At 42.2% G+C, this 21,748-nt stretch overlaps 1 protein-coding gene across 9 annotated transcripts in view; it reads left to right on the top strand.

Moving 5' to 3' along the window:
- LOC110508857 (cyclic AMP-dependent transcription factor ATF-6 alpha) overlaps window positions 1-21,748 on the top strand; it is a 47,596-nt gene that overhangs the window by 15,978 nt on the left and 9,870 nt on the right. For 8 of the 9 annotated variants that reach the window (XM_036966327.1, XM_036966328.1, XM_036966324.1 and 5 more), the window contains 7 exons: window positions 8,737-8,922; window positions 9,470-9,561; window positions 11,099-11,275; window positions 13,942-14,007; window positions 14,893-15,016; window positions 18,857-18,921; window positions 19,467-19,578. In XM_036966327.1, coding sequence (XP_036822222.1) covers window positions 8,737-8,922; window positions 9,470-9,561; window positions 11,099-11,275; window positions 13,942-14,007; window positions 14,893-15,016; window positions 18,857-18,921; window positions 19,467-19,578 — 822 coding nt within the window. The remainder of the gene's footprint in view (window positions 1-8,736; window positions 8,923-9,469; window positions 9,562-11,098; window positions 11,276-13,941; window positions 14,008-14,892; window positions 15,017-18,856; window positions 18,922-19,466; window positions 19,579-21,748) is intronic. The other variant, XM_036966325.1, reaches the window with a different exon arrangement.

Raw genomic sequence — 21,748 nt, 5'->3', positions numbered from 1 at the left:
TTTGAAGAACCATACAGGGTTATTTTTTTTTGGTCAGATATATTATATGGTTAAGTGTGCTAGCTCTCTCTACACAGCTCTCAATTGACAAGATACCATCACTGGCCATAAGTAAGTAACGAGCAGGAAGTAAGTAAGTAACGAGGTGCGAGCAGGAATGAGTCCTGTTTCTGTACCGTGAGACAGCTTGATGTAGACCACCTGGACAGGACGCTAGTCTATCGCAGAGCTAAGCATAGTACCAGGTCTCATTTGTACAGTTTTTGGTATGACTCAGCCAAGGATTGAACTCCTAACCTTCCAATCTCAGGGCAGACATTCTAACCACAAGGTCACTGTGGTTAGAATGTGATGGCATAACACAACAGATTAGATCAACTGGAATGGCAATCTCACTCACGGTTGCACAAAAAGAGCTGTGAGCAAACCACCCCCCATAAAATTCTGTTTGATTCCAGAACTTCTTTGAGTCTCTGTGTTAGAAGCATTAGCCATCTCCAAAGCTTCATTACTGTGATGGCAACAATTTAGTGCTGGGAAGTTTCTTTGAAAGATAAGCATTTTGCTGTGTCATGTGGCTTGTCACCTTTCTAGAAGACAAGGATGGCTTGTGTGTGGGTGTGCCTGTGTGTGGGTGTGCCTGTGTGTGGGTGTGCCTGGGTGTGTGTGGGTGTGCATCCGCATATGTGAGGAAGTTGTTTGTTTACGATAACGGACCAACCATCAGGCCAGGGAGAAGAGGTCATAGTCTTCCTTGTCCAGTCCCAGGGGACTGACGTCTGGCTGGTAATGAATTATGTTTGACCTTTAACCCCCGTGGGAACCTTAGCAGGGCATAGTGTCTGAAAGGACTTTCAAAAGACCCAATCTGTCTGTTCCCAAGGGCGGAGGAGGCCCATAGGATGATGGGTGATTTATCTTTCTGTCAAACCAAAGAGGAGATAAAACAATCATGGACATCACTGGTAAAACATGACAGTGGCTTCTGGCTTTGCCTCGTACCTAATAACACCCCTTAGCACTGATATATTCACAGCCAATCATAGACTTTCACAGACTTTTTCTGTTACTTATCCTATCACACATGACTGCATGGCATAGTTTTAGAGCTATTCAGTAATCTGTTTTAGCCTCGTAAATACCAGACTGATTACCCCTGCTTGCCAGATTAGGCAGCTTGCGATGCTAAATCTATGTAGGACCAATGTAGTTTTACCACTCTCAATTCCGGTGGACTCTTACCAACCATTTGTTGTAGACTGGTAACAGCTACTGAACAGTGATTATTTTGAACTCCATTATGCAGTCTGACTGTATGTCGAGTAGGTTGACGTTAAGGATCATGAGTCTTGTCCTGGAGGAAGAATTTAGCGATTTCCCTATAGATACAGTTGAAGTCGGAAGTTTACATACACTTAGGTTGGAGTCATTAAAACTAGTTTTTCAACCACTCCACAAATTTGTTGTTAACAAACTAGAGTTTTGGCAAGTTGGTTAGGACATCTACTTTATGCATGACACAAGTAATTTTTCCAACAATTGTTTACAGACAGATTGTTTCCCTTATAATTCACTGTATCACAATTCCAGTGGGTCAGAAGTTTACATACACTAAGTTGACTGTGCCTTTAGACAGCTTGGAAAATTCCAGAAAATGATGTCATGCCTTTAGAAGCTTCTGATAGGCTAATTGACATCATTTGAGTCAATTGAAGGTGAAGTCTGGTTCATCCTTGGGAGCAATTTCCAAATGCCTGAAGGTTCCACATTCATCTGTACAAACAATAGTACGCAAGTATAAACACCATGGGACGACGCAGCCGTCACACGGCTCAGGAAGGAGAAACATTCCGTCTCCTAGAGATGAACGTACTTTGGTGCGAAAAGTGCAAATCAATCCCAGAACAACAGCAAAGGACCTTGTGAAGATGCTCAAGGAAACAGGTACGAAATATCTATATCCACAGTAAAACGAGTCCCATATCGACATAACCTGAAAGGCCACTTAGCAAGGAAGAAGCCACTGCTCCACATCCGCCATAAAAAAAAAGCCAGACTACGGTTTGCAACTGCACATGGGGACAAAGGTCGTACTTTTTGGAGAAATGTCCTCTGGTCTGATGAAACAAAAATGGAACTGTTTGGTCATAATGACCATCGTTATGTTTGGAGGAAAAAGGGGGAGGCTTGCAAGCCGATGGAAAACCATCCCAACCGTGAAGCACGGGGGTGGCAGCATCATGTTGTGGGGTGCATTGCTGCAGGAGGGACTGGTGCACTTCATCAAATAGATGTAATCATGAGGAAGGGTAAAGTATGTGGATATATTGAAGCAACATCTCAAGACATCAGTCAGGAAGCTTGGTCGCAAATGGGTCTTCCAAATGGACAATGACCCCAAGCATACTTCCAAAGATGTGGCAAAATGGCTTAAGGACAACATCACAAAGCACTGACCTCAATCCCATAGAAAATTTGTGGGCAGAACTGAAAAAGCATGTGCGAGCAAGGAGGCCTACACACCTGACTCAGTTACACCAGCTCTGTCAGGAGGAATGGGCAAAAATTCACCCAACTTTTGTGGGAAGCTTGTGGAAGGCTATCCAAAACGTTTGACCCAAGTTAAACAATTTAACCTGTTTGGGATAGAGGGCAGCATTTTCACATTCGGATGAAAAGCGTGCCCAGAGTAAACTTCCTGCTACTCTGGCCCAGAAGGTGCGTATTATGCATATTATTAGTAGTATTGGCTAGAAAACACTGAAGTTTCTAAAACTGTTTGAATGATGTCTGAGTATAACAGAACTCATATGGCAGGTGAAAACCTGAGAAAAATCCAACCAGGAAGTGGGAAATCTGAGGTTTGTAGTTTTTCAACTAATTGCCTATCGAATATAGTGTCTATGGAGTCATATTGCACTTCCTAAGGTTTCCACTAGATGTCAACAGTCTTTAGAACCTTGTTTGAGGCTTCTACTGTGAAGTGGGGGCGAATGAGAGCTGATTTAACCAGAGGCCTGCCAGAGTGCCATGAGCTGATCACGTGCGCACACGTGAGACCGACCTGTGTTCCATTGCAATTCTAAAGAAAAAGGAATTCTCCGGTTGGAACATTATTGAAGATTTATGTTTAAAACATAAATTCTATACATCGTTTGACATGTTTCTAGGAACTGTAATATAACTTTTTGAACTTTTCGTCTGAACTTTCGCCTGCACTAGCCTGCGCCTTGTGAGTTTGGATTTGTTTACCAAACGCGCTAACAAAAGGAGGTATTTGGACATAAATGATGGACTTTTTCGAACAAAACAAACATTTATTGTGGAACTGGGATTCCTGGGAGTGCATTCTGATGAAGATCATCAAAGGTAAGTGAATATTTATAACGCTATTTCTGACTCCACAACATGGCGGGTATCTGCATGGCTTGTTTTTGTGTTTGAGCGTCGTACTCAGATTATTTCATGGTTTGCTTTTTCCGTAAAGCTTTTTTGAAATCTGACACAGTGGTTGCATTAAGGAGAAGTATATCTATAATTCTGTGCATAACACTTGTATCTTTTATCAAAGTTTATCATGAGTATTTCTGTAAATTGATGTGGCTCTCTGAATATTCACCAGATATTTTCGAGGCACAACATTACTGACCATAAAGCGCCAATGTAAACTGAGATTTTTGGATATAAATATGAACTTTATTGAACAAAACATACATGTATTGTGTAACATGAAGTCATATGAGTGCCATCTGATGAAGATCATCAAAGGTTAGTGTTTAATTTGAACTCTATTTCTGCTTTTTGTGACTCCTCTCTTTGGCTGGAAAATGGCTTTTTGAAATCGGACACGATGGGTAGATTAACAAGAAGCTTTAATTTGGTGTATTGCACTTGTGAATGTATGAAAGTTACATATTTCAAAAACATATTTTTGAATTTTGCGCTCTGCCTTTTCAGCAGAATGTTGTCGAGGGGTTAAACTGAGTTTAAATGTATTTGGCTAGGGGTATGTAAACTTTCAACTTCAACTGTATATACCAGCTACAAAGTCAAAATTGTCTATTGTAAAAATATTTAATTTAAGATTGGGGTTAGGCATTAGATTTAGCAGTTTGGTTAGGGTTAAAATCAGATGGTATGATTTTGTGGCTGTGCTAGCTAGTGACCACTTTACAGACCTGCCTCGAACAAGATTCATTACGAAAAATGCTAACCTCTGGATTTGAGCGTCTGCTAACTTATCAAAATGTAATTGTCTAGTGTCTATTGGATGTTTTCCATGAAACCCTTTACCTCAGCAGATCTTACACATCAAACCTGTGACATCACCTCTCACTGCCCGAATCCATGTTCCCTGTTGTGATGTACTGTAGTTGTATCACTGGCTTAGCTGCACCGAAAAACAAACAGACAAGTACAGTAGGAATAGATGGATCATTTGTATGGCTCATGGTGGTGGAGAACCTTTGTTGGATTTTGAATATAATTCACTGTCTTTGAAAAAATACAGTTTACAGTGCATTCGGAAAGTATTCAGACCCCTTGACCTTTTCTACATTTGGTTACATTACAGCATTATTCTAAAATTGATTAAATGTCCCTCATCAATCTACACACAATACCCAATAATGACAAAGCAAAAACAGGTTTTAGATTTTTTTGCAAGTTTATTAAAAGTAAAACACTGAAATATCACATGTCTACTTTACTCAGTACTTTGAAGCAACTTTGGCAGCAAATACAGCCTTGAGTCTTCTTGGGAATGAAGCTACAAGCTTGGCAAACTTGTATTTGGGGAGGTTCTCCCTTCCTTCTATGTAGTTCCTCTCAAGCTTTGTCAGGTTGGCTGGGGAGTGTTGCTGCACAGCTATTTTCAGGTGTCTCCAGAGATGTTCGATTGGGTTCAAGTCTAGGCTCTGCCTGGGCCACTCAAGGACATTCAGAGACTTGTCCCGACGCTACTCCTGCGTTGTCTTGGCTGTGTGCTTGTCCTGTTGAAGGTGAACCTTCGCCCCAGTCTTGAGGTTCTGAGCACTCTGGAGCAGGTTTTCATCAAGGATCTTTTGCAGCGATGCTCGGTTCATCTTTCCCTCGATTCTGACTAGTCTCCCTGTCCCTGCTGCTGAAAAACATCCCCACAGCATGATGCTGCCACCACCATGCTTCACCGTAGGGTTGGTACCAGGTTTCCTCCAGAAGTGATGCTTGGCATTCAGGCCAAAGAGTTCAATCTTGATTTCATCAGACCAGAGAATCGCGTTTCTCATTTTCTGAGAGTCCTTTAGCAAGCTCCAAGCAGGGCTGTCATGTGCCTTTTACTGAAGAGTGGCTTCCATGTGGCCACTCTACTATAAAGGCCTGAATGGTAGAGTGCTGCCGAGATGGTTGTCCCTCTGGAAGGTTCTCCCATCTCCACAGAGGAGCTCTGTCAGAGTGACCATCGGGTTCTTTTGTCATCTCACTGACCAAGGCCTTTCTCCCCCGATCACTCAGTTTGGATGGGCGGCCAGCTCTAGGAAGAGTCTTAGTGGTTCCAAACTTCTTCCAATTAAGAATGATGGAAGCCACTGTGTTCTTGGGGACCTTCAATGCTGCAGAAATGTTTTGGTACCCTTCCCCAGATCTGTGCCTTGACCCAATCCTGTCCTTGAGCTCTACGGACAATCCTTTGACCTCGTGGCTTGGTTTTTGCTCTGACATGCACTGTCAACTGTGGGACCTTATATAGACAGGTGTGTGCCTTTTCTAAATCATGTCCAATCAGTTGAATTTACCACAAGTGGACTCCAATCATGCTTGAGATGTTTCTACAACTTGATCAATGGAAACAGGATTCACCTGACCTTAATTTTGAATCTCATAGCAAAGGTTCTGAATACTTATGTAAATAAGGTATTTCTGTTTTTTATTTGTAATTTACAAAAAACAACAACTGTTTTACTATGTCATTATGCGGTATTGTGTGTAGATTGATGAGAAAAGAACAAGCTGTAACTGAACAAAATGTGGAAAAATTCAAGGGGTCTGAATACTTTCCGAATGTACAGTAAGTCAGGGTACAGTATGATGACTTGATCGCTCAATTCAATCAAACTCGCATCTCGGTATTTACTGTATGTAGTATCAAATTTATTTATATAGCCCTTCTTACATCAGCTGATATCTCAAAGTGCTGTACAGAAACCCAGTTTAAATCCCCAAACGGCAAGCAATGCAGGTGTAGAAGCACGGTGGCTAGGAAACTCCCTAGAAAGGCCAAAACCTAGGAAGAAACCTAGAGAGGAACCAGGCTATGAGGGGTGGCCAGTCCTCTTCTGGCTGTGCCGGGTGGAGATTAACAGAACATGGCCAAGAAGTTCAAATGTTCATAAATGACCAGCATGGTTAAATAATAATAATCACAGTAGTTGTTGAGGGTTTAACAAGTCAGCACCTCAGGAGTAAATGTCAGTTGGCTTTTCATAGCCGATCATTCAGAGAATCTTTACCGCTCCTGCTGTCTCTAGAGAGTTAAACAGCAGGTCTGGGACAGGTAGCACGTCCGGTGAACAGGTCAGGGTTCCATAGCCGCAGGCAGAACAGTTGGAACTGGAGCAGCAGCACAGCCAGGTGGACTGGGGACAGCAAGGAGTCATCATGCGAGGTAGTCCTGAGGCATGGTCCTAGGGCTCAGGTCCTCCTCCGAGAGAGAGAATTAGAGAGAGCATACTTAAATTCACACAGGACACCGGATAAGACAGAAGTACTCCAGATATAACAGACTGACCCTAGCCCCCCGACACAAACTACTGCAGCATAAATACTGGAGGCTGAGGGATCAGTAGCGTTTTCCTGTGATCAAATAAAATCCCTGAATGGTTTTGGGTACTGTTAAAAACATATTCTTTAGGACTACCAGGTAGACATCCCTCTCAGGTGCTGTAGATGCCAATTCTCAGATTAAGAAGTGTGCGTGCATGCGTTTGTAAACAAAGGCACTGTATAAACATTGCAACGGCAAGTTCTCCACCGTAAAACAATAATTTCATGGTTCTGCAAGCCTTATGTTATCTCACTGCACAAAAACTGCTGACTTTTCCACCCCACCGCCCAATCAGTGCAACATCAACAGTGCAACATCAACAAACCTGCAGTCAACAGCAGTCTACATCTCTAGAGAGTAGAGACTCATATGCCGATTCATATAGCTTCATATCAAACTAATTTTCAGCCTCTTATTCAGGCTCCCCGTACTCCCAGTTTACACCAGAGCCAGTGAAGCGCCAGATTGCTGACTACCATTGTGGAGGAGGGGTGGTTTGTTCTGTCGACTATGCAGTGGTTGCTTAATGGCAGGGTTGACTTTCCCCTTGCAGGATGTGTATCCCCCACTCCCCCAGCATTGGGTAACCAGACATGCTCTTTTTGATTTCTCAGGACCTGGCAGGTCCCCCCCCCCGAATCGAATCTGTTTCTATGGAGACCAAATTAAACAGTGTAGTCTGAATTTGCATAGCTCCAAAAGCCACGCTATCAGATATTTTAGAGAGCAGAGCAGAAAGCAGTGAAAGAGCTGGAGCAGTAGACTTTAGCGGGGTTCTCCTGTGGTCTCAGTGGTAGAAATACTAGTCTCAGAGGGCATTGGAGGACAACAGAATGTATGTTAGTCAACTGCTACTGCTAGGCAGTGTTATGAATGTTCAATGTCTAGTTTTGATATACATTTGGTTGAGTTGTGAACTAACGTGAATTTAAAAAAAATATATATATATAATCAACATGTCATTGAATTTAGGTTAAAAGTTTGGTCAAAAAAATACTAAATGCCCTTACGTTGATTCAACATCATCACATTGATTGTTTGGGTTGAACGGACGTGGACACAACATTGATTCAACCAGTTTTTGCCCAGTAGGTGGAGACTTAGTCTAGATATAGAATAAATCTCTATATATGGGTCTGGATTGACATAATCAAATGCTGTCTGCTATATAAATGAGATGGAACTGATGCTGTTTTAAATGTGCATTGTTACTCATAAAGTTGTTTATTTTATCACCTAAAACATTGCAAGAACGTTCCTCTTTTGGTAATTTAGTTCACTCTGATAATGCCCTCCCTCCCTCTCTCTCTCCTTCCCTCCCTCCATGTATGGCTATCATTAAATAATCCCACCACTAATCCAGCTCTCAGTCCACTCAGAGATGGAAAAAGGCAGTGTGTGTGTGAAGTCTGTTCTGCAGAAACATGCTGGAGTCATTATCAGCTTGTAATTGATTCTGCGTCAGTTTTTCCATCTTTTTCAGCAGCTGCACCTATTGGGTGTGACTGAGGGAGTAAGTGACTACATATATGTGCTGTTAGACAAACAAGTAGCTAGAGCTGCGTACTGCAGGTGCTCTGTCTGGGCAGACAAGATGGCGACCAAAAGGTGTTACTGCCGGGTATGGCTGACGTCAACAGATTGGTTTTGTAAACCTACAGCCAACATCATCTGCATGCCAATACCAATGTACTCATATTATATAATCCTCAAGCTCTCCTGTGTTGTGGACATCCATTTTGAATTGTTAATGTATTCTGAGTAGGAGTAGTCAGCTGATGTGTGGAATTTGCAACACCTTGGTGGTATGCGTTTGATTTTCTCATACATCCATGCTGAAATATGTATGAACTTTGAACTTTCCTATAAAAGCATCTCTGTATGACCATGTCAGTCACATTATTTGATCAATCCCTCCCTTTCCACTTGTCCAGGTGTGTGTGGAGCGGCGGCAGCAAAGGATGGTGAAGAACCGTGAGTCGGCCACGCTGTCTAGGCTGAGGAGGAAGGAGGCGCTGCAGGCCCTGGAGGCCCGTCTCAAGGGGGCGCTGTGTGAGAACCAGAGGCTGCTCGTGGAAAACGGATCCCTCAGAACCCAGCTGGACGGACTGCTCACTGAGGTGAGCCGGGATAGACACACAAGGCCCCTGTGTGAATACTTTCCAAACGTATCCTTACTTCCTCGCTTCCTGAAGCAATGACTGATCTGACACGAATTTATTTAGGTTAAAGTGAGTGTTCCATTCCACTGCTTTCACATATGCACTGACTTCAGACACCAGATCACCCACTCATACAGATGTGAGTTCTTAATTTGATCCCCCTATTGCAGGAGAACTTTCCTAAACTTGTAGTGTATTTGAGGTTTAAAAAGGCTTCTGAAGTGTGTCATTTCCATTTTCCCTTACAAAAAATATATTGACCCCTATAAAAATGTCCATTTAATCTTAATCCACATAATAATTCACATTTTCTGTTGCTGCAGCTTTATTTTCCTGCTGTAGCAAACTGGTTCAAATTAAGATCCTACATCTGTAGAACTCATCCATTTCTATTTCTCGCTGCTTTGATGTGCAATAATCACTGATCTGGGATGATTTGATACAGTTGCCAGTTCAGAGCTTGTACTGATCCAGTCAGGTAATTTTTCTGCACTTTTCTTCACAGAACACTGTGCTAAAGGTGACTGCTCCAAAGAGACGGGCTGTGTGTCTCATGGTCATCCTGGTGTTCTTCGTGCTCAACACTGGTCCCCTGAGGTGAGCATTTTGTCTGTCTGTCAATGGGGGGCTTTTATGTCAGCCAGCCAGCCAGTCAGTCATCTCTTTGCCATGTCCAGAGCCCGATAATTCACTAACATGCTGTATAAATTACGCGTTTTCTCCCAATGTCTCAGAAAAAGGGCCAAATCTAAGCCTTTTTTTCTCACGGAGGAAGGCTTCGGAAAGTTGGCTGAGAGTCGGGAGAGGAGAAGGGCTCACTTGAGTTTTCCATACGCTCAGGCTTCCCAGAATTTCAGAACTAGGAATGGGGGGAGCGTTGGTTCCCTTTCACACCGGCCGGTTCGGAAATGAAACCTGGAGATCAGCTGCACATACGTGCTTATTTATAGACTCCAAATGTATTCTATCACTCCGTTCCGATTGGACATGTTCCTTTGAGAGGATTCAATAAACCCTGGCCAGGGACTGAACTTTCGCTAATGTTTCCAGTCATAGCTCAAGTCAATATCAAATGTTTTTTCAATTATTAAGGTCCTGCTGGGTTTATCTTTTGTCACTCACACGTTTGGATTCATTTCCAGGCATTTTGAAAAAGGCATTGGTTAGGGGTGTGTTTTATTTGATGGGGTGTGTTTTCATCTGATGCTACTGCACAAGATTTTGACCACTGTTTGACATTGTGTTGTGAGTACCTCTGTCAAATCTTACGGGGTCTCGTATTGTTTTGGCTCGAGTAGGAGGCCACAAGTTTATCCTCTTCTGTGTGTGTGCGTGTGCAAGTGTGCGTACGTGTGTGTATATGCTTGTGTGTGTCTGTGTGTATACCTAGGCTTACGGTATGTGGCCTTCAGATTGCAGGCCTGTATAAGACTAAGGCAAAGAAACTGGCAAGTTACTGCTCTGTTTCAGCAGTTATGGGCAGCCTAGCTGGGTGGAGAAGGTACTTTTTATATCCTAAAGTGCCCTTGTATCCAATAACTTTGAAATGTTTGAATCATTTCTTGATGTAATGTTATTTGTGGATTCAGATAAAGTATTTCAAATTTAGCCTAGAGCGTAAATTAAAATCTTTGATTTTGTTCACACACGACGGATGTAAGTCATGCCTCTCCTAAGCCAGGTGAAGTCTCTGTGTGGTTTTAAGTCTGTAGTCTGGCCACAATGACCAATCCTCTACTTCCTGACCTGTTGTTGTGATTACTCTTCTTCTTGTCTTCAATACCCGTCTTGCTTGTTTCAAGCTTGTGTGCATTTTGACCTTTTTGATAAAACATTTTAACTTTTTGAGAAAATGATTTGAAGAGCCTTTATGGATTTATAGCAAATTAAACACTACCATCAATTTGTGAAATTGGAAACTTTTTTTGATCTTTGTAATGGCTTTAGCCACCATTGTATGTGAATGCGTGTTTGTGTGTGACTGATTCACTGCAGAACGATTCGGTCCTCAAAGGGAAATGCTCTAAAGTCTGTAATGCTCTAATGTTCTTGAACATGTGTGTGTTAGTCCATGTTGTTCTTGCCGTGTTTGGCCTGGCTTGTGTAACTGAAGACCCTGTCCCTCTGGTCTCAGTGTGTGGGAGTCAGAGCCCAGCTCCAGTCTGTCCATGGGGACGCCACAAAGCAGCCGACATCTGCTCAGCTTCTCCCCCGACCAACAACAGAGGAGAGGGGAGGAAACATCAGCCCCCCAGTCCCCATTGGAGCCGATGGACGCCCAGTACCCACAATCCCACCAATCCCAGGACAGGTAATTACCACAACAAGAACATGAGGGTCCTCGAGAGTTTCTGGCCCAATATATATATAATGCTGTGTACTGTATGCACACACGGACAGACGGACGGACGGACTGAGGGAGGGAGAGCGAGAGGGCGGGGGGGGGGGCCTACTTGCTTTGGTGCAGCGCTATGTAACAAGGAGATCCAATGGTTTCTGCTAAATCTCTCACTGACTTCTGATTAACAAGTCTATTTACACATCGGTGCATTAGAGTTAGGCACAGGCTTGGATTGATAGGCTTTAAAGTCACATCTTTGCCTTTGCAAAATGCTCACAAACCAGGAAGAATATTTTGTGTTTTAAGAAGGACATTAAAGAGAAGTGGGTACCCTCAAGTGTTGGCTTCTGGAGGAGAATTGGATCCATCCAAGAGAACTTCTGTTGGGAATTCTGTCCAGGGAACCAGAACTGTAGAGGAATTGGCCGGTTGTTTCAGTTTGACTAAGCATCTATTTCCAGACCTGTTTTCTTTGTTGGAATGGAAAGATTTAATTTTATCTTGGTGACAATATTTACATCCATTTATTTATTTATAGGGGACCGTGCACATTCATCAATATTACAGTAATTCGACATCCATGTAAATGTGCCGGGGCTTGCCAAAAGCTTATACAGGACTCCTATAGTTACCTTATTTAGACTCATTATTCTGTGGTGAAAAATCACTGTGTTGAATAGGAGCGTTGCAAGCAGAGCACAATATAATAGTATTACTTGTGGCGTCTCTTTTTAGTGTGCAGTTTCATTTGAACCAATTTGGCAAACTCAAACTAATGTTGTCTCGCAAGTTTCCTCTTTAACATCCGTGTATAATTTCAGCACTAGTTATACTCGTGTTGTGTGTGTGTGCAGCTGTAGGATCTTAATTTGAGACAGTTTGCAACAGCAGAAAAACAATCCTGCATCAACAGGAAATCTGAATTATTATGTGGATTATAATTTATGGACATTTTTGTAGGGGGTTAATAATTTTTTGTTTGGGCAAATCAAGAAACATTTCTACGTGGAAATGAGAAATACACTACAAGTTTGCATTTAATTCTTAAAAACAAAATAGTGATGAAATGAAGATCCTACATCTGTATCTCACTCAGTCAAAGATTATGACCTTGCTGTGTACAAGTCATATAGTTGACTGAGTATTTATTTTGGCACGAGTGATACAAAGCACACAACAGAGGCCTTAAGATATGACAGACATGTTTGCAGGAAGGATGCGCTGTGCCGTGGATGAGTCCTCCTCTATGTCACTCCTGCAAACAATCTATTGATATCCAGATTGATAGACTCTTTATAAACTCTTGGCTCACCACCGGTTGTCCCCATGTGTCCAGCTCTCTGCGACAAAGTACTACATAACTTCACTACAAATACCTTGTGGTAGTACAGCAGTAGTCTAACTGGAAGGCTTGGAGAAGGTTACATAGTCTCCCACTGAGAGAGACCACTTAAGGAGTGGAGCATTATGTAACCGGTAGTTTGGTCATCTGGGCCCAGGCTATAGAACACAATACTGAATATCATCAAAGTATATGTTCACCAGCACAATGTGTGTGGACTCCTCCTTTTTGGCTTATGGGCCATTTTAATGCCCTTTTCTCCTTTTCTTCTGATCTGGAGCACAGGGCTCATCCGGACAAGTGGATGTTCCACACAGATTTCAGGAACAGACCATTTATCTAACTATTCCCGGGAGAAATCCAGTCCAACCTCTCTGCTCCTGCTGTGTGTGTCTGTGCCTACCTGCGTTTGTGTGTGTGAAGATCCCACTGGCTCTGCTGGTTATTGTTGCAGCTGACTGAGCAGAACTCCGTAAAACTTATTAACTCAAACCGTTTAGTTTGACATCATTAATCAGCTCAACCCCTTCTTTAATTATGACTTTGTTCATAAACTCAACACCTTTCATTTATGACATCTGTAAGAACCGATGCTGGAGATGAGCAGCAGGTACAGGGAGTACACATTTAATGAACAGACAAGTGACAGAACAGGAACAGCGTCAGAACGGGGAACAAACGACATGACAATATGCTGAAGTCAGGGAACAACCTCGGGAACAGACAGATATAGGGGAGGTAATGAAAGCAGGTGATTGAGTCCAGGTGAGTCCAATGAATCGCTGATGCGTGTGACAAGGGAAGCAGGTGTGCGTAATGATGGTGGCAGGAGTTTGTAACGCTGGGCAGCCTGGCGCCCTCGAGCGCCAGGGAGGGAGAGCGGGAGCAGGCGTGACATCATTCATCAACTCAACTCGTTCTTTAATTTATGACTTCATTCATCAAGTTGTTTTGTCTATTGAGTCATCTGCACAGTTTTTGTTCCAGATGCTCGTTTAGAACTAATGAACACCTGGGACATCCAAAGTAAGTGACTGGTATTCCGGTTAATGCATTAAGGTCTATAGACCACAAGGAAAACCCACAACGTACCGCAGCATGGTCCTGTAGCATATCAGCTGCTGAATCACAACGAGATCAGAAGGGAGGGGAATGTGTTGTTGAAGATTAATGTCTCCCTCGCTTCCTGTCTCTCTCTTTCTCTCAATCTACCCCTTTGTTTCTGTTATCTCTCTTTCTCCCCCTCCCTTTCCTCATCTCTCTTTCTCCCCCTCCCCATCTATCTGTGCTCTAGGTGGGAGGACTATGCTCCAGAGGAGATAGCTTCCCACTCTCCTGTCTCCAGGACCAAGTCCCTCCGGTCAGTACTAACCAAGTCAATCTGATCAGTAGCCTTCTACCAGCAGATAATTCGGTTCTACAACTGTAGGATCTTAATTTGATCACTTTTTTTTTTGCTGAGAATTTTTAGTGTGAGCTTCGCGATTGACATATTCACTGAAAACCCACGGTTATATTATCAATATTGTACTTTTCATGTAGCCTACCTTTGGCCAGCTAATAGTCTCCCCACCGTTCAATTAACATTATGGACTAAACGTTCAAATCAAGTTGCTGCAGGAATATTTTGCTGTGACAATATAGGTCACATTAAGATCTTACATCTGTACTTAGCCTCAATCGTCCAGCCTTCTTGTCTATATTTCCAGTATGAAAGCAAGATTAGAACATCCGGTTAGGTAAGACTTGGGTACATTGATTTCAGAATTTGAATTCCATATTGAAATCACGGTGATAGCTACCTCAATTGAGTATCAATGAGTCCACTCAGTACTCTCTGAAGAGCTAGACTTTGTCCTCCTCGTTGTTAAGTAGACTGTAATGTGATCCACGTGGACCACTCATCAAACCAAAGTCTTCACCAGTCCTTTTCACGCCGTCACAGTTGACTGACAAGATGGATGGTGCTCAGTATGAAAACTGATGGCCCACACTTTAGCTCCACCCAATTTTCAAACCGTCACGCCATCTCAGAGGGATACTGTATGAAAGCCAGCAGCAGCCTTCAACAGCTTTTACATAGAAAAATCCCTGAAAATCAAGTTTTTTAAATTCCGTCATAATAAAATACAATATGGCTACCAAGTTCACTCCGAAGATGAATAGAAAGCACATTTTCTTTCAGGCAATCAAAATAAGTTAATAAAATATGATTTCTAACTGAATATTGGTTCTTCCCCTCTAGTCTGGCTCAGAACCTGAGAGGCTGGGTTCATCGACACGAAGAGGAGAGGACCAAGTCCACACGTTCTACCACCGATCAATCCAGACATACAACAACTGAACAGCACACAACCAAAACTGTCCTGGTAGGTTAGACACACTTCTTCCCTACAAAACAGGGACAAAGATACTAACTAGGTCCTAAGTTTTCCCTGGTCAGGCAGGTTACATGGCCCTAATAATGAAGACATTTTAATGTCTGATCAGATGTCAGTAATGGTCCTTGCTGATTTTTGGACAGGTTAAGCAGTACCTCAGAGGCTATTTAAACTGTCAGTACGTAGGCCAATGTGTACTCCAGTAGAGGTTTCAGGCCCTTGTCAACACGTCTCTCCGTGATGGCCCATTAAGTAGAGCTGCCACAGCAACATACACATATTCTCACTAGACTGTTTATCTTTCTTGTTATGAGGTCACAGCTGCCGACATCTGACACCATTTGGCTAATATTGTAACGATGTACGCTGAAAGTCGGGAAGCAAGTGCAGGGAGTGAAAACATTTAATAAATAAAAGAACAAAACAAACACGAACAGCGCACAAACATAGAACAGAAACAATGACGACTGGGGAAGAATCCAAAGGGAGTGACATATATAGGGCAGGTAATCAAGGAGGTGATGGAGTCCAGGTGAGTGTCATTATTATGCGCCTCACGCTGGTGACAGGTGTGCGCCCTAACAAGCAGCCTGGTGACCTAGAGGCCGGAGAGGGAGCACACGTGACAAATAGCTAAATATGTTTTTGTTGTTAAAACTAACACTCAAATTTAACCTCCGGTTATAAATCCTTCCTTAGGTTAGATACTGATATTAGTTGATTGCATTTGATTTCTTTTTGATATAGCACTTTTTTATTTTGTTTTTGACATGTGGAATGTGTCTTTGACAGCTTAAATAGTAAGGTAGAATACTGGGGGCTATAGGTGAAGTGTTACAGTTTCAGACTGGCTTCCATTTCAACTCAGTCCCAGTGAGTCAAGTCTGTAGTCTGCTGTGCTGCAGTCAGAATGTGAGGAGCCCAAATCATTAAATCAGTTTTACAGGCCTAAAATATTGGCCCCACTTGGAGACAAAGTCCTTTGAATTTTTGTGTTTTGCTGTTTTAACTTTGTCAGTAACAATGTCTTCAGACAGTTTTTTGTGAAGCTCACACTGTCTTTTGGTTCTCATGTTCAGCCAGTACTCACTCAGCAGCGTATCAGGCTCAGTTACATATACAAATGGTTTGAGGACATTATTGTTGATGCATTGTGTTACTGTATGCACCACTTACTCTAGAAAGAAAACAAACTAGTAAAAACACCCAAAGATATGGTGCCACTAACATTAGTTGACATGGGAAGCAAATGATAACCAATGGTGTTTCTTCTCTTTGGGAGGATTCCACGTGCATCTCTAGCTTCCTGTGTAAGACATATTTAGGGGTTGCCTAATTGGAAGTGGGGGGTTTCCACTGTGTATGACACCCTCAGGGAGTTCCAGGAAGTTAGAGGAGGAAGAGGATATAAATGAATGTTTAATAATGTTAGTTGTGCAGCGTTTCATGCTCAAGGCTCTCCTACACACGTAAACCTCAGGGCTAGACCTGGTCCTTGACTCAGCCTTTCTTTTCATTAGCTCCATCTCAAATGATACCATATTGTCTGTGTAGTGCACTACTACGGATGATCACGGGGCCAGAACATAATTACAAATCATTTGTAGACTGCAAATTGAAGTCAAGAAGCCCAAACAGATATAATATTTGTCTAAAGCAGAATCATTTCAAACCTTGCTGACATTTGTATATCACATACTGTGTATCTCTATTATGCGTGGGAATACGTTGAAACAGATTTCCAAAATTAAAATCACTTTGAGCTGATTTGCTGGTGTTTTTACAGTCTTATGTCCAACAATAAAAATTTAAATATATATTTGTTTCGCTTCGAAAAACTTGGGGGGCCAAATAAAATTACATGTGGGCCAAATTTGGCCTGTGGGCTACCAGTTGGGGAATCGTAGCATATAGTATTAGTGATAAACTCTTCTCAAGGGAGTACTTTTATAAGTGAAATTTACAGTTTGCACACTGTCCCTCCTTTGGATGTGTTTAACTTCTTCCAGACTGTGGGAAAACCCCTCTGCATTTGCTCTACCAACTGAAGAGGCACAATAGAGATTCATGATTTGTCAGACCAGGAGATGTTGTCTATGTAGCTTTGCACAATGTTGGCATATCCTCACACTTGGACATCATGCTCTCCTTTATTTGAGTTCCAACTTTGAAGTACACTTATCAATCCGTTTTGTTTGCCATTTGATGAAAAGCAGTGAGATCTATCTTAGCCCTGTGTGATTCAACCCCAGACTTGGAGTTTATGGGGAAAAACCCCCACTGATCCCAATGAAATGCACGGTAAAGCACAGACTTGGAGAGCCCTCGTCGAATTGGATGAAAAACGCCTGTCTGTAAATCTCTCTCTCCATCCTCACCAACCTGTTGTGCAGAAAGAAAAGGGACAAAGAGGAGACAGGGTTTGTTTTTGTCATATTTCCTGTGAAATCACTTGAAATATTATACTGCCGTGTCCTACCAGGTCAGGCCAGATTCGTTGCAGAGCTCTTCTTGAAAACCGCTTTGCTCCACTCGTCTAATCGCAAAGGAATAAGGCTAGCACGCATAGTTTTAGGAGGATGGATATTTCAGGTGAAAAGGGAATAAAATTGACAGTACAGACTGTACCTGATACAGTCAGGCAGAAGTCAAAACTCAAGCTGAGTGGCGCCACTGTCTCAGATTCTGCAGTAGAAGCTGATTTCTTTTGTAACATTTTTGGTTTCTCTGGTGTGCGTGCCAATATGCCTGCGTTTGGTTTATCTTGATTTCTTACCTCTATCTCCGTAAAGAGGAGCGTGTCCTAAATTGAGAAACTTGGCACAGAAAAAGTTATGTTTTTATCGGTTTCTGTATAGCACATCTGTGTGTGAGACTGTTTTCGATAGCATCTAACTTGCTGAATTATGGAGAGTTGGACGAGCATCTTCTAGATTTGCAATCCCTTGCCTCTCTATCTCCTTTTGCACAGAGCAGATACCCCACTTCCTGGCTAGTCTCCCAGTCCCTGCCTCTGAAAAACATCCCCACAGCATGATGCTGCCACCACTGGGATGGCGCCAGGTTTCCTCCAGCCAAAGAGTTCAATCTTGGTTTCATCAGACCAGAGAATCTTGTTTCTCATGGTCTGAGTCCTTTAGGTGCCTTTTGGCAAATTCCAAGCGGGCTGTCATGTGCCTTCTAATGAGGAGTGGCTTCTGTCTGGCCATTCTACCTAAAAGGCCCGATTGGTGGAGTGCTGCAGAGATGGTTGTCCTTCTGGAAGGTTCTCCCATCTCCACAGAGGAACTCTGTAGCTCTGTCAGTGACCATCGAGTTCTTGGTCACCTCCATGATCAAGTCCCTTCTACCCCAATCGCTCAGTTTAGCAGGGCGGCCAGCTCTAGGAAGTGTCTTGGTGGTTCAAAACGTCTTCCTTTTAAAAATGATAGAGGCCACTGTGTTCTTGGGGACCTTCAATGTTGCAGAAATTTTTTGGTACCCTTCCCCAGATCTGTGCCTCGACACAATCCTGTCTCGGAGCTCTACGCACAATTCCTTTGACCTCATGGCATGGTTTTTGCTCTGATATGCACTGTCAACTGTGGGATCTTATATAATCAGGTGTGTGCCTTACCAAATCATGATCAATTGAACAATTTTGAGTCTCATAGCAAAGGGTCTGAATACCTATGTAAATAATTCCACCAGATTTTTTTGTCATCAATCAGCCAAGACAAAAGACACAATTATATAGTGTTCTTCATTCAATGATTCAAGTTTCAGAATGGAGCGGTCTGGTTTAATAGCAGTGACTCACTGACCACCATTCTATAACTTTTTTCACAGAAGTCACCTGAGAGGCCTCAGACGACACAGTCCAGTAACCAGGTTGTAACAGTCAGCTACTCTGAGTAAGTATTCATCAAAAATGGCAGAAACAATGTGTTGTGCAAATACATTTTAAATGGACACTACAGTATTTTCAGTGTCTTACTTCAAACACTTCAAAATTATTTTATGGTCATGTTTTCCCTTTTGGCTCCACTACTGTGGAGAATGAGAGGCCAAAACAGTTGTGTTGCTATTTACCAGCCCAACTACAACAGTAGCCTTTGCAAGTGGGAAGATGTTCCTCTAGATTCAACAGGGGAACTTAGAGTACTATTTCTAGATGACTTATTCCCTTAAACATAGTAATAGCATGGTAATAACTTTGTAATAATGTTTCATGTGAAGGAGATGGTGATTTTAGATACAGTAAATGTAGTTACATTTAATCAAGATCTTCTAGGTCTCTTTCTTTTAAATTCACCGACACAGCAGGCTGCAGTCATAAATATTGTCAGACCTTCTTTAAGATGTCAACTAACCTTAATTACACAGATTTCTATTATGTTAGATTTAGTTTTGATATGTCATATAGTCTATTTCACTGCCACCTCTCGCTCTCTTTCAGCAGACCAGGAAGTGAGGTTCTGGTGTACTACTCACACCATCAAAGCTACAGTGACTTCTTCGATGAGTTAAATCGACGAGGCGATACTTTCTATATGGTGTCCTTTCGCCGGGTGAGTCACTCCATGCATATTCCATTGCTTATTCCGTAGAAGCAGGCAACCATGTATCCTTCTGGTTGTGACAATGTGCTGATCTCAAGGCCAAATTAAAATCTGGTCTGTAACTGTTTCATGACACAGTTTTGCCTTCAGCAAGTCTTCAGCGGATGAAACTGATAAGTAGGGAAGAAATGAAATCATGAAGTGGTTGTGAAACTATTTTTGAAGAGCATACTGAGCACTAATCCAGGGCACCCAAATTCAAGAGCAGATGGTCTTTTGAAGCTAATGGAAATATTAGTTTTTCTTTACTTCCTCTTTTACCTCCCAAATGCATGAATGAATGGGGTTAGAAAAATGGCTGGTGCTGCTGATTAAACATGTACATTAGCGGTTAAATCATCACATATGTATGTAATGCATTTATATGTGATTTGTAACTTTATCAGTGTACAGTTAATGATTCACTAATTGACCTTGACACAAATTGCATTTGTGTGTTTTGATGTAGACCTTTTGGATTTTGAGCGAGCACATTCGGAAGGAATGTTATGGCTTTCAGAGACCTAAGGCATGTAGACCTTATGAAATCAGTGTCCAAATTCAATCGGTGTCCATCTAGAACAATAAAGAAGATGATCCTTGATTATTTCCTTTCATTCTGTGTGGTGTTTTGGCTGAAATGACCATTTACGGTAACCAATGGTGTCCGTTTCTTGTTAAACTACCAGATTGGAATTTCACTGCAATTTTTATTTGATGTAGCCTAACCACTGAGAATCTTTTGATGTATTGATTGAGCACATTGTCCTTCCGTCCCACACATCTTGAAATCTTTTCTCTGGTGAAGTGGAAGGATGTAGTTAAACATCTCCAATACATTTGCATTAAAGTGAAAATTAAAATCATATTCACAACTGTTTATCGGCAACCTCTGCCAGGAAAGTATTTTCGATGACGAGAATGCATTCCCTCCATTTTCAGACCCATCAGACCCATTTTAAGACCCATCAACTGTAAACTGAGATTCTTATATCTGTTATTCCGTCTCCTCTGATATGTCTCCAGATATTCCTTTATACATTTGATGGAGCGTTTTATACACTTCTGAGGCTTTGTGAAAGCAGTCTCATGATGCTCATCGGCTGAATCCCTTCTTAGTTCTGTCTTTTATTCTCATTCTCAACCATTGCACACCTAACACCCCTTACACCCTATTCATTTAGCCATCTATTCAGACAGCCCCTCTGAAGTCTTGGTCTGATTTTCAACGTTATTCTAACCTGATGGCTGGTCAGGAAAGTCAGCAAGGACCATTCTCTTTGATGGCCTGCCAATGTCTGTTTTGTGAGAACCTGAGAGAGGGAGAGAGAGAAACAGACAGAGAGAAGGAAAGTGAGCTCTGATTGCAATCTCTCAACTCAATTAATTCAGAGCATCAACTCCAAGGGGCCCCTCTTCAGCTCTTTTGTGTGCCCATCAGGGCCCTTTATCCAGGATCAGATATCTGTTTCCTAAAGGCCCATTAACTGAGCCCCGATGGAGGCATCAACCCACCCACCACCTGCCTTCAGACCTGCCTGCATCATTCAGGATAAGAAGCTCTTGTACAATCGCCATTGTTTTGTATCATGGCCTCAATAGAAACCCTTTGCTGGCAAACCAAGTATGCTCCTTTCCAGAAGGTACTGCACATACGCCGTACATTGAGAGCTGTTGTCAATGTGTCAATCCCACACTCTGACGATCTTAAGCTGAGTGTCACACACGTACAGTAATTGCATGAATTGCACCTGGTTTAACCTCAAACAAGAGTTGTGATGTCATTGGAAATGGCTGCCTGCTTCTGTACGGTCTGTACTTCTAGCCCTCAAATGGGTCATTCAGCCAGCCATTGGATTGGAGTCCCTGTACTAGTAGATCGATTTTTGTATTTAAATTAATTTTTTCACTCTTCATGCGATGCACACTGCAGAGAACACCGTAGGAAGAATTATCACTGAATTATCACAGTAAATTATTGTAATATTTGTTAATGTGTCAATTAATACCATAAGGGATGGGTTGCCAACTGGGTATTTGACACGGAAATTAAATGTAATTCATTAATTTCCTTTTTTTTATCATTCAGTAGAGGAGAATGTACTTTAGACGAGGGTGTGCAGCTGTAGCCGGCTCTCCT

The sequence above is a fragment of the Oncorhynchus mykiss genome, chromosome 28 (assembly GCF_013265735.2).
Source record: "Oncorhynchus mykiss isolate Arlee chromosome 28, USDA_OmykA_1.1, whole genome shotgun sequence".
Lineage (NCBI taxonomy): Eukaryota > Metazoa > Chordata > Actinopteri > Salmoniformes > Salmonidae > Oncorhynchus > Oncorhynchus mykiss.
The sequence above is the reverse complement of the archived record's forward strand: the minus strand, read 5'-3'. Positions and strand labels throughout refer to the sequence as shown.